The 14,337-nt window shown below is 42.6% G+C and overlaps 2 protein-coding genes across 3 annotated transcripts in view; one reads left to right on the forward strand and one right to left on the reverse strand.

The window, feature by feature from the left end:
- The window catches only part of LOC139394524 (chromosome transmission fidelity protein 18 homolog), a gene marked incomplete at its 5' end in the record, with an annotated part of 44,216 nt that extends 43,792 nt beyond the window's left edge, over positions 1-424 (forward strand). The window contains one exon of the mRNA XM_071142615.1: positions 30-424. Within this exon, the coding sequence (XP_070998716.1) occupies positions 30-151 (122 nt within the window). The remainder of the gene's footprint in view (positions 1-29) is intronic.
- Positions 244-9,645, reverse strand: LOC139394525 (guanine nucleotide-binding protein G(I)/G(S)/G(O) subunit gamma-13-like). Of its 2 annotated transcripts, none has more exons than XM_071142618.1 (3): positions 9,312-9,645; positions 4,566-4,663; positions 244-1,114 (listed from the first exon to the last, which is right to left on the reverse strand). In XM_071142618.1, exons 2-3 carry the CDS (start codon positions 4,661-4,663, stop codon positions 1,009-1,011), a joined length of 204 nt encoding a protein of 67 aa, XP_070998719.1. In that variant the 5' UTR covers positions 9,312-9,645; the 3' UTR covers positions 244-1,008. The 2 variants fall into 2 exon arrangements, with proteins under 2 accessions (XP_070998719.1, XP_070998717.1); XM_071142616.1 differs by having other exon boundaries at positions 4,566-4,668; positions 9,312-9,644.
- Between the last annotated feature and the right edge of the window lie 4,692 nt (positions 9,646-14,337).

Consider the following 14,337-nt stretch of genomic DNA (forward strand, 5'->3'; position numbering starts at 1 on the left):
TTAACCGTAAACTGTCTGTCTGTCACTAGGTGAAGTGTGTGTGGAGGTTGCCATGGGGACAGCGGTTGGCAACAGTGACGTGTGGTTCCGCTTCAACGAGGGAGTGTCCAACGCCGTGCGACGCAACATCTACATCAGAGAACTGCTATAACTCACACACACCGTACACACACACACACCGTACACACACACACAGACTCCATCTCATACACGTTAGAATGTTAGTATATAAATTACCACGAGTCAATCTGTCAAACCACCTCTTTATTATGTTTGATTGACAGTGGAAACAAGCCAATAAAAACAGTGTATTCTGATTGACAGTGGAAACAAGCCAATAAAAACAGTGTATTCTGATTGACAGTGGAAACAAGCCAATAAAAACAGTGTATTCTGATTGACAGTGGAAACAAGACAATAAAAACAGTGTATTCTGATTGACAGTGGGAAAAAAGCCAATTAAAAGTGTGATTTATTTAACAACAAACTTATATCTCTTAACAAAGCTATGAGATGAGCTCTGCAAATCTACTTTCAATGTAGGACATGCTGCTCATAGGAAGGAAGGGGGCTACTTTCAGTGTAGGACATGCTGCTCATAGGAAGGGGTCTACTTTCAATGTAGGACATGCTGCTCATAGGAAGGAAGGGGGCTACTTTCAATGTAGGACATGCTGCTCATAGGAAGGGGTCTACTTTCAATGTAGGACATGCTGCTCATAGGAAGGAAGGGGGCTACTTTCAATGTAGGACATGCTGCTCATAGGAAGGGGGCTACTTTCAATGTAGGACATGCTGCTCATAGGAAGGGGGCTACTTGCAGCTAAAACCATAGACATGGATGTACAAATAAATAGGACGGGATAACCTGGTGTGTGTTTCTCAGTGTGTGTGTGTGTGTGTCTCTCAGTGTGTGTGTGTGTGTGTCTCAGTGTGTGTGTGTGTGTGTGTGTGGATCCGTGTGTGTGTGTCTCAATGTGTGTGTGTGTGGATCCGTGTGTGTGTCCGTTAGAGGATCACACATTTGCCTTTCTCCACCCAGGGGTTGGCCCTCATCAGCTCTGGGTTCAGGAATGGGTCGTCACACACACACCCCTCGATCCATTTCACCAGCCTGCCAAGAGAACACACACACCCTGTTAGACCACACCCCTCGATCCATTTCACCAGCCTGCCAAGAGAACACACACACCCTGTTAGACCACACCCCTCGATCCACCCGGCTGGCATTCAGTCCGATCTCAGGTTTAGGTTCTAGGTGTATTTAAAGGTTCTGATTGGGCCGACAGATTTTACCGTGAATGGGATCTCCCCGAACGCGGAAACATTTACCTTTAAAAACCCACGATGGGTTTGAATCCCGGACTTAGACAGGGTCGCTAGTTTGAATCCCGGACTTAGACAGGGTCGCTAGTTTGAATCCCGGACTTAGACAGGGTCGCTAGTTTGAATCCCGGACTTAGACAGGGTCGCTAGTTTGAATCCCGGACTTAGACAGGGTCGCTAGTTTGAATCCCGGACTTAGACAGGGTCGCTAGTTTGAATCCCGGACTTAGACAGGGTCGCTAGTTTGAATCCCGGACTTAGACAGGGTCGTTAGTTTTAATCCCGGACTTAGACAGGGTCGCTAGTTTGAATCCCGGACTTAGACAGGGTCGCTAGTTTGAATCCCGGACTTAGACAGGGTCGCTAGTTTGAATCCCGGACTTAGACAGGGTCGCTAGATTGAATCCCGGACTTAGACAGGGTCGCTAGATTGAATCCCGGACGTAGACAAGGTTGCTAGATTGAATCCTAGACTTAGATAAGGTTGCGAGATTGAATCCTAGATGAGACTTTTGTTTTACAACCTGACCTAACATTCCGAACTATTGACATTTCAATGTTTCTGACTGCTTTAAATATGTCAACCAAAGAGCAAGTGCAACAGCCTAGTGGTTAGAGCATTGGGCCAGTCAACGAAAGGTTTCTGGTTTGAATACCGGCGCGGACAAGCTGAAAAATATGTTGATGTGACCTTGAGCAAGGCACTTAACCATAATGATTTCCAGGGAGGGACATACAACTATGGCTGACCCTGTAAAACAACACATTTCACTAGACCTATCATACTACTATGACTGGAAGAGACCGGAAGGGCACCGGGGTAGAGACCGGAAGGGCACCGGGGTAGAGACCGGAAGGGCACCGGGGTAGAGACCGGAAGGGCACCGGGGTAGAGACCGGAAGGACACCGGGATAGAGACCGGAAGGACACCGGGGTAGAGACCGGAAGGACACTGGGGTAGAGACCGGAAGGGCACCGGGGTAGAGACCGGAAGGGCACCGGGATAGAGACCGGAAGGACACCGGGGTAGAGACCAGAAGGACACCGGGGTAGAGACCAGAAGGACACCGGGGTAGAGACCAGAAGGACACCGGGGTAGAGACCAGAAGGACACTGGGATAGAGACCAGAAGGACACCGGGGTAGAGACCAGAAGGACACCGGGGTAGAGACCAGAAGGACAGAGACCAGAAGGACAGAGACCAGAAGGACACTGAGAGAGAGACCAGAAGGCCACTGGGGTAGAGACCAGAAGGACACCGGGGTAGAGACCGGAAGGACACTGGGGTAGAGACCGGAAGGGCACCGGGGTAGAGACCGGAAGGGCACCGGGATAGAGACCGGAAGGACACCGGGGTAGAGACCAGAAGGACACCGGGGTAGAGACCAGAAGGACACCGGGGTAGAGACCAGAAGGACACTGGGGTAGAGACCGGAAGGGCACCGGGGTAGAGACCGGAAGGGCACCGGGATAGAGACCGGAAGGACACCGGGGTAGAGACCAGAAGGACACCGGGGTAGAGACCAGAAGGACACCGGGGTAGAGACCAGAAGGACACCGGGGTAGAGACCAGAAGGACACTGGGATAGAGACCAGAAGGACACCGGGGTAGAGACCAGAAGGACACCGGGGTAGAGACCAGAAGGACAGAGACCAGAAGGACAGAGACCAGAAGGACACTGAGAGAGAGACCAGAAGGCCACTGGGGTAGAGACCAGAAGGACACCGGGGTAGAGACCGGAAGGACACTGGGGTAGAGACCGGAAGGGCACCGGGGTAGAGACCGGAAGGGCACCGGGATAGAGACCGGAAGGACACCGGGGTAGAGACCAGAAGGACACCGGGGTAGAGACCAGAAGGACACCGGGGTAGAGACCAGAAGGACACCGGGGTAGAGACCAGAAGGACACTGGGATAGAGACCAGAAGGACACCGGGGTAGAGACCAGAAGGACACCGGGGTAGAGACCAGAAGGACAGAGACCAGAAGGACAGAGACCAGAAGGACACTGAGAGAGAGACCAGAAGGCCACTGGGGTAGAGACCAGAAGGACACCGGGGTAGAGACCGGAAGGACACTGGGGTAGAGACCGGAAGGGCACCGGGGTAGAGACCGGAAGGACACCGGGATAGAGACCGGAAGGACACCGGGGTAGAGACCAGAAGGACACCGGGGTAGAGACCAGAAGGACACCGGGGTAGAGACCAGAAGGACACCGGGGTAGAGACCAGAAGGACACTGGGATAGAGACCAGAAGGACACCGGGGTAGAGACCAGAAGGACACCGGGGTAGAGACCAGAAGGACAGAGACCAGAAGGACAGAGACCAGAAGGACACTGAGAGAGAGACCAGAAGGCCACTGGGATAGAGACCAGAAGGACACTGGGATAGAGACCAGAAGGACACTGGGATAGATACCAGAGGACACTGGGATAGAGACCAGAAGGACAGAGACCAGAAGGACACTGAGATAGAGACCAGAAGGACACTGGGAAAGATACCAGAGGACACTGGGATAGAGACCAGAAGGACAGAGACCAGAAGGACACTGAGATAGAGACCAGAAGGACACTGGGATAGATACCAGAGGACACTGGGATAGAGACCAGAAGGACAGAGACCAGAAGGACACTGAGATAGAGACCAGAAGGACACTGGGGTAGAGACCAGAAGGACACTGGGGTAGAGACCAGAAGGACACTGGGGTAGAGACCAGAAGGACACTGGGATAGAGACCAGAAGGACACTGGGATAGAGACCAGAAGGACACTGGGATAGAGACCTGAAGGACACTGGGATAGAGACCAGAAGGACACTGGGATAGAGACCAGAAGGACACTGGGATAGAGACCAGAAGGACACTGGGATAGAGACCAGAAGGACACTGGGATAGAGACCAGAAGGACACTGGGATAGAGACCAGAAGGACACTGGGATAGAGACCAGAAGGACACTGGGATAGAGACCTGAAGGACACTGGGATAGAGACCAGAAGGACACTGGGATAGAGACCAGAAGGACACTGTGGTAGAGACCAGAAGGACACTGTGATAGAGACCAGAAGGACACTGAGGTAGAGACCAGAAGGACACTGGGATAGAGACCAGAAGGACACTGGGATAGAGACCAGAAGGACACTGAGGTAGAGACCAGAAGGACACTGGGATAGAGACCTGAAGGACACTGGGATAGAGACCAGAAGGACACTGGGATAGAGACCTGAAGGACACTACCTACTCAGTAACCGTGATGGAGGATTTCTCTCTGTTGATGGCCAGCTGGTACTGAAGACTCTCCACCTCCCTCTTCATCTGGGGAAGATCCAAGTCCTCCATCTACACTAATGACATTATACACACATTACATAATACACACATTACATAGTACACACATTACATAATACACACATTACATTATACACACATTACATTATACACACAATGCATTATACACACATTACATAATACACACATTACATCATACACACATTACATCATATACACATTACATCATAAACACATTACATGATACACACATTACATGATACACACATTACATAGTACACACATTACATAATACACACATTACATTATACACACATTACATTATATACACATGACATAATACACACATTACATTATACACACATTACATAGTACACACATTACATAGTACACACATTACATAGTACACACATTACATTATACACACATTACATCATACACACATTACATCATATACACATTACATCATATACACATTACATGATACACACATTACATTATACACACATTACATAGTACACACATTACATTATACACACATTACATGATACACACATTACATGATACACACATTACATTATACACACATTACACACACATTACATTATACACACATTACATAGTACACACATTACATTATACACACATTACATTATACACACATTACATGATACACACATTACATGATACACACATTACATGATACACACATTACATTATACACACATTACATGATACACACATTACATGATACACACATTACATCATACACACATTACATCATACACACATTACATCATACACACATTACATCATATACACATTATACACACATGACATTATACACACATGACATTATACACACATTACATCATACACACATTACATCATACACACATTACATCATACACACATCACATTATACACACATTACATCATACACACATTACATCATACACACATTACATCATACACACATTACATTATACACACATTACATTACGTTATACACTCATTATACACACATTACGTTATACACTCATTATACACACATTACATCATACACGCATTACATTATACACACATTACATCATACACACATTACATTATACACACATTACGTCATACACACATTACATCATACACACATTACATCATACACACATTACATCATACACTCATTACATCATACACACATTACATTATACACACATTACATCATACACACATTACATTATACACACATTACATTATACACACATTACATCATACACACATTACATCATACACACATTACATCATACACACATTACATCAAACACACATTACATCATATACACATTATACACACATGACATTATACACGCATGACATTATACACACATTACATCATACACACATTACATCATACACACATTACATCATACACACATTACATCATATACACATTATACACACATTACATAGTACACACATTACATGATACACACATTACATTATACACACATTACACACACATTACATTATACACATTACATTATACACACATTACATAGTACACACATTACATTATACACACATTACATTATACACACATTACATTATACACACATTACATGATACACACATTACATCATACACACATTACATCATACACACATTACATCATATACACATTATACACACATGACATTATACACACATGACATTATACACACATGACATTATACACACATTACATCATACACACATTACATCATACACACATCACATTATACACACATTACATCATACACACATTACATCATACACATTACATCACACACACATTACATTATACACACATTACATTACGTTATACACTCATTATACACACATTACGTTATACACTCATTATACACACATTACATCATACACGCATTACATTATACACACATTACATCATACACACATTACATTATACACACATTACATCATACACACATTACATCATACACACATTACATCATACACACATTACATCATACACACTTTACATCATACACACATTACATCATACACTCATTACATTATACACACATTACATCATATACACATTACATTATACACACATTACATCATACACACATTACATTATACACACATTACATCATATACACATTATACACACATTACATGATACACACATTACATCATACACACATTACATTATACACACATTACATCATACACACATTACATTATACACACATTACATCATACACACATTACATTATACACACATTACATCATACACACATTACATAGTACACACATTACATCATACACACATTACATTATACACATTACATTATACACACATTACATCATACACACATTACATCATATACACATTACATCATACACACATTACATCATACACACATTACATCATACACACATTACATTATACACACATTACATCATACACACATTACATTATACACACATTACATCATACACACATTACATCATACACACATTACATCATTCACTCTGCTACCAGACATATCTATACATAGTCTACACTTTGCTACCAGACATATCTATACATAGTCTACACTCTCCTACCAGACATATCTACACTCTGCTACCAGACATATCTACACTCTGCTACTATACATAGTCTACACTCTCCTACCAGACATATCTACACTCTGCTACCAGACATATCTACACTCTCCTACCAGACATATCTATACATAGTCTACACTTTGCTACCAGACATATCTACACTCTCCTACCAGACATATCTATACATAGTCTACACTCTCCTACCAGACAAGTCTACACTCTCCTACCAGACATGTCTACACTCTCCTACCAGACAAGTCTACACTCTCCTACCAGACATGTCTACACTCTCCTACCAGACATATCTATACATAGTCTACACTTTGCTACCAGACATATCTACACTCTCCTACCAGACATATCTATACATAGTCTACACTCTCCTACCAGACAAGTCTACACTCTCCTACCAGACATGTCTACACTCTCCTACCAGACAAGTCTACACTCTCCTACCAGACATGTCTACACTCTCCTACCAGACATGTCTACACTCTCCTACCAGACATATCTCCACTCTCCTACCAGACATATATACACTCTCCTTCCAGACATATCTACACTCTCCTTCCAGACATATCTACACTCTCCTACCAGACATTTCTACACTCTCCTACCAGACATATCTACACTCTCCTACCAGACATATCTATACATAGTCTGCTGTATGACCAGAATACCGTGTGTGTGTGTGAGAGAGAGAGAGACTCTGAATAACTGGGTCATGTCCCTTTTTGTTTAGGTAATTTAGCTGCACACCCCACCAGTAACAGATATATTATATAGAAATAGAGTAACAGATATATTATATAGATATAGAGTAACATAGATATATTATATAGATATAGAGTAACATCGATATATTATATAGATATAGAGTAACATAGATATATAGATATAGAGTAACATAGATATATTATATAGATATAGAGTAACATCGATATATTATATATATATTGAGTAACATAGATATATTATATAGATATAGAGTAACATAGATATATAGATATAGAGTAACATAGATATATTATATAGATATAGAGTAACATCGATATATTATATAGATATTGAGTAACATAGATATATTATATAGATATAGAGTAACATAGATATATAGATATAGAGTAACATAGATATATTATATAGCTCAGCTATGATCATTTATACATATAGACATTCAACACGAATACAGTATACTTTAATGATTAAATGTGGTCATGTATTTATATCCATCAACACTTATTACGAATACAGTTTACTCCTTATTTAAATGTACTTATATATTTATATAAGTCTATGATTGTGTTTATTTATAAAAAAAAATATATATAGTGTAAAATTATTATAGACGTCACTGATTCTCTGTTCTCCTGGTCTCCGCGCTCATCATCACTAGCTCCCGTTTTGACGGAAGAAAACAAGTCGTTCTGTTCTTCAGTTCCGGTAAACCCCCCCGGTTTTTACAGAGAACACAACGTTAAATCCCCCGGTTTTTACAGATAACGTTTAATTTAAAAGCTCATGTCGAGACAAAGCCAGAGAGCGTTAGAGTGATGCAGCTGTCTCCGTGTTTTCATCTGCCCTATTTAAATAAACCAATCATCTCCTCCTGCCTGAAATAACACATTATCTCGATCAACAAAGACAACAGCTGAACCTCGGGAGTTTATCCAGAGACTATAAAGGGCATCAATATCCAGAGATGGCATTATGCTGATTAAAAACCCTCAATAAATACACGTTATAAAACGGTATAACCGTTTCCGCTACTCTATAGCCTTAGCGTTTTCCCTTGTGAATGTTGTTCTGGAGGCAGATCTGCAGTGGTCACTAAGCACCGCCACAAAGTCATCAAATTTGATTTTACACCCTAACCACTGTTTAACCCTAATGCTTAACCTTATATTAAAGACTAAAAAATAAAATAAAAATGTTTTTATGAATTTGTACACTATAGCCAATGTTTACATTACAGCTGGCCTATCTAAAGCGATGTACATGATATACAGACCGAATGATGCTGCTACTAGACTATCAACATATTCATCACGGAAGGAGCGCGGGGGGATTCTGTGGTATTTCTTACCGTTTTACCGGAGACCTGGTGCTTCTAGTCGTGAGGTTCTGATCCAGATGATCTGTAGCCCTGGTTAGCCTTATGTTCCCAGACAGACGACACGCGATTTACCCCCCCTCAAACTACCGAAAACAGAAAACAGTACAGTGGAGGTAACGAGCTCTAATGGGAATTAGCAGTGGTTAGAGCGGAAAAATCAGGAACGCTTGAGCATCTCCCGGTAGACAGGACCGACTACAGCGCGAGAGAGATCAATCTGCTTCTATCGTCTGCCTGTGGAACTGCCTCACTCTCTCTATCCTCCTCCTCTATCAGACACTCCCTTTCTCCCTCTATCCTCTATCAGACACTCCCTTTCTCCCTCTATCCTCCTCCTCTATCAGACACTCCCTTTCTCCCTCTATCCTCCTCCTGTATCAGACACTCCCTTTCTCCCTCTATCCTCCTCCTCTATCAGACACTCCCTTTCTCCCTCTATCCTCCTCCTCTATCAGACACTCCCTTTCTCCCTCTATCATCCTCCTCTATCAGACACTCCCTTTCTCCCTCTATCCTCCTCCTCTATCAGACACTCCCTTTCTCCCTCTATCCTCCTCCTCTATCAGACACTCCCTTTCTCCCTCTATCATCCTCCTCTATCAGACACTCCCTTTCTCCCTCTATCCTCCTCCTCTATCAGACACTCCCTTTCTCCCTCTATCATCCTCCTCTATCAGACACTCCCTTTCTCCCTCTATCCTCCTCCTCTATCAGACACTCCCTTTCTCCCTCTATCCTCCTCTATCAGACACTCCCTTTCTCCCTCTATCCTCCTCCTCTATCAGACACTCCCTTTCTCCCTCTATCCTCCTCCTCTATCAGACACTCCCTTTCTCCCTCTATCCTCCTCCTCTATCAGACACTCCCTTTCTCCCTCTATCCTCCTCTATCAGACACTCCCTTTCTCCCTCTATCAGACACTCCCTTTCTCCCTCTATCCTCCTTCTCTATCAGACACTCCCTTTCTCCCTTTATCCTCCTCCATCAGACACTCCCTTTCTCCCTCTATCCTCCTCCTCTATCAGACACTCCCTTTCTCCCTCTATCCTCCTCCTCTATCAGACACTCCCTTTCTCCCTCTATCCTCCTCCTCTATCAGACACTCCCTTTCTCCCTCTATCCTCCTCCTCTATCAGACACTCCCTTTCTCCCTCTCTCCTCCTGTCTTCTGTCAGACCCCTGTTTTCCCTGGGAGAGATCAGTGGCGCCGCTATGTTTGGTAGTCAAACACGGAGGAGGAGGGAGGGAGGGGGGGGGGGAGCACCTGTATGGAAATCCCATCAGGCAAATGAAGCGACTGGCTGGAGTGGAGTGAAACCTGAACAGGCTGAAAGACCGACTCTCATCCCGCCATGACGTCAACAAGCTGCTATTTACCTTTCAAATATCAGACGGGAAGGAAGTAGGTCAAACAGACCGGACAGTTTGTACGCCAAACGGCACCATATTCTGTACGTTTTACAGAGGCAGCTCAAAATACCCATTTCAATGGTTAACTACACTGAACAAACAATATGCAATTAACATGCAACAATTCCAAAGATTTGACTGAGTTACAGTTCATAAGGAAATCAGTCAATTCAAATAAATTCATTAGGCCTTGATCTATGGATTTAACATGACTGGGAATACATTAGGTCCTGATCTATGGATTTAACATGACTGGGAATACATTAGGACTTAATCTATGGATTTAACATGACTGGGAATACATTAGGTCCTGATCTATGGATTTAACATGACTGGGAATACATTAGGCCTTGATCTATGGATTTAACATGACTGGGAATACAGAACACAACTCATTTTTCATTAGGACTTAATCTATGGATTTCACATGACTGGGAATACAGAACACAACTCATTTTTCATTAGGCCCTGATCTATGGATTTAACATGACTGGGAATACATTAGGACTTAATCTATGGATTTAACATGACTGGGAATACAGAACACAACTCATTTTTCATTAGGCCCTGATCTATGGATTTAACATGACTGGGAATACATTAGGCCCTGATCTATGGATTTAACATGACTGGGAATACATTAGGACTTAATCTATGGATTTAACATGACTGGGAATACATTAGGACTTAATCTATGGATTTAACATGACTGGGAATACATTAGGACTTAATCTATGGATTTAACATGACTGGGAATACATTAGGACTTAATCTATGGATTTCACATGACTGGGAATACAGAACACAACTCATTTTTCATTAGGTCCTGATCTATGGATTTCACATGACTGGGAATACATTAGGTCCTGATCTATGGATTTAACATGACTGGGAATACATTATGACTTAATCTATGGATTTCACATGACTGGGAATACAGAACACAACTCATTTTTCATTAGGCCCTGATCTATGGATTTCACATGACTGGGAATACATTAGGACCTGATCTATGGATTTAACATGACTGGGAATACATTAGGCCCTGATCTATGGATTTCACATGACTGGGAATACATTAGGACTTAATCTATGGATTTCACATGACTGGGAATACAGAACACAACTCATTTTATTTGTCACATGCGCTGAACACAGCTGGTGTAGAACCTCACCGTGAAATGCTACTTACAAGCCCATAACCAACAATGCAGTTTTAAGAAAATATAAACTAAAGTAAAAAATGTAATTAAGGAACAATAACAAGGCTGTATTCAGGGGCTACCGGTACCAGGTAGTAAGGAGGCTACATTTATTTAACCAGGCAAGTCAGTTAAGAACAAATTCTTATAATGACGCTGGGCCAATTGTGGGCCGCCCTGTGGGACTCCCGGCCAGATGTGATACAGCCTGGATCTAAACCAGGTAGTTCAGACCAAGAAGTATCACTGCGGTGAGATGCAGTGTCTTAGACCACAGTACCACTCGGGAGCCCTGTATACTGGGGTTACCCAGAGTCAATGTGCAGAGGTAAAGGTTAGTCAAGGTCATTTGTACATGTACAGAGCCTTCGGAAAGTATTCAGACCCCGCGACTTTTTCCACATTTTGTTACGTTACAGCCTTATTCTAAAATGTATTAAATAAATAAAAATCCTCATCAATCTACACACAATACCCCGTAATGACATCACAATACCCCATAATGACATCACAATACCCCATAATGACATCCCAATACCCCATAATGACATCCCAATACCCTATAATGACATCATAATACCCCATAATGACATCACAATACCCCATAATGACATCACAATACCCCATAATGACATCACAATACTAGATAATGACATCACAATACCCCATAATGACATCACAATACCCCTTAATGACATCACAATACCCCATAATGACAAAGAGAAAACAAGGTTTTAGAACATTTAGCAAATTTAGTAAAACATTTTAACAGAAAAACCTTATTTACATAAGTATTCAGACCCTTTGCTATGAGAATCGAAATTGAGTTCAGGTGCATCCTGTTTCTATTGATCATCCTTGAGATGTTCCTACAACTTGATTGGAGTCCACCGGTGCTAAATTCAATTGGTTGGACATGATTTAGAAAGACACACACCTGTCAATATAAGGTCCCACAGTTGACAGTGCATGTCAGAGCCATGAGGTTGAAGGAATTATTCGTAGAGCTCCGAGACAGGATTGTGTCGAGGCACAGATCTGGGGAAGGGTACCAAAACATTTCTGCAGTATTGAAGGTCCCCGAGAACACAGTGGCCTCCATCATTATTAAATGGAAGAAGTTTGGAACCACCAAGACTCTTCCTAGAGCTGGTTGCCCGGCCAAACTGAGCAATCGATGGAGAAGGGCTTTGGTCAGGGAGGTGACTAAGAACCAGATGACAGAGCTCTCAAGTTCCTCTGTGGAGATGGGAGAACCTACCAGAAGGACAACCATCTCTGCAGCACTCGGCTACCGAGTGCCACAGCGGTCTAAGGCACTGCATCTCAGTACTAGAGGCGTCACTACAGACACCCAGGTTTGAATCCAGGCTGTATCACAACCGGCCGTGATTGGAAGTCCCATAAGGGCGGAGCACAATTGGCCCAACGTTGTCAGGTTTTGCTCGGTGTCGTGCCGTCATTATAAATAATAATTTGTTCTTAACTGACTTGTTCAATGAAATAAAAATAATACAAAATGTTGAGATCCTGAGGCCCGTTCACGTGCCTTTCATCCTCCATGTTTCAAGGATCTGGACACAATTCCTGGAAGATGAATATGCTCTACTTCCTATTGAGCATGTTTGGGATGCTCTGGATCGACATGTAGGAGAGCGTGTTCCAGTTCCCCCATGACCAGACATGTCACCTATTGAGCATGTTGTTTTTATGCATCTGTAACCAAGCGGTACCAAGTCCAAAAGGCTCCTTAAAAGCTTCGCCATAAGACTGATGAACAATTAATCAAATGGCTACCCGGAGGGTTGAATAAAGAGATAGGAGACATGAGGGTTTAATAAAGAGATAGGAGACATGAGGGTTTAATAAAGAGATAGGAGACATGAGGGTTTAATAAAGAGATAGGAGACATGAGGGTTTAATAAAGAGATAGGAGACATGGAGACATGAGGGTTTAATAAAGAGATAGGAGACATGAGGGTTTAATAAAGAGATTGGAGACATGGAGACATGAGGGTTTAATAAAGAGAGAGGAGACATGAGGGTTTAATAAAGAGAGAGGAGACATGGAAACATGAGGGTTTAATAAAGAGATATGAGACATGAGGGTTTAATAAAGAGATAGGAGACATGGAAACATGAGGGTTTAATAAAGAGATAGGAGACATGAGGGTTTAATAAAGAGAGAGGAGACATGAGGGTTTAATAAAGAGATAGGAGACATGAGGGTTTAATAAAGAGATAGGAGACATGGAAACATGAGGGTTTAATAAAGAGATATGAGACATGAGGGTTTAATAAAGAGATATGAGACATGAGGGTTTAATAAAGAGATAGGAGACATGGAGACATGAGGGTTTAATAAAGAGATAGGAGACATGGAA

Source organism: Oncorhynchus clarkii, unplaced genomic scaffold (assembly GCF_045791955.1).
Source record: "Oncorhynchus clarkii lewisi isolate Uvic-CL-2024 unplaced genomic scaffold, UVic_Ocla_1.0 unplaced_contig_11241_pilon_pilon, whole genome shotgun sequence".
Taxonomy (NCBI): Eukaryota; Metazoa; Chordata; class Actinopteri; order Salmoniformes; family Salmonidae; genus Oncorhynchus; species Oncorhynchus clarkii.

Excerpts from the sequence above, each read along its gene's own strand:
- LOC139394525 (XM_071142618.1), bottom strand. The coding sequence starts at position 4,663 with ATGGAGGACTTGGATCTTCCCCAGATGAAGAGGGAGGTGGAGAGTCTT. Across the intron at positions 1,115-4,565 it reads TCCTCCATCACGGTTACTGA|GCTGGTGAAATGGATCGAGG; the intron begins GTAGGTAGTGTC and ends TTCTCTTGGCAG.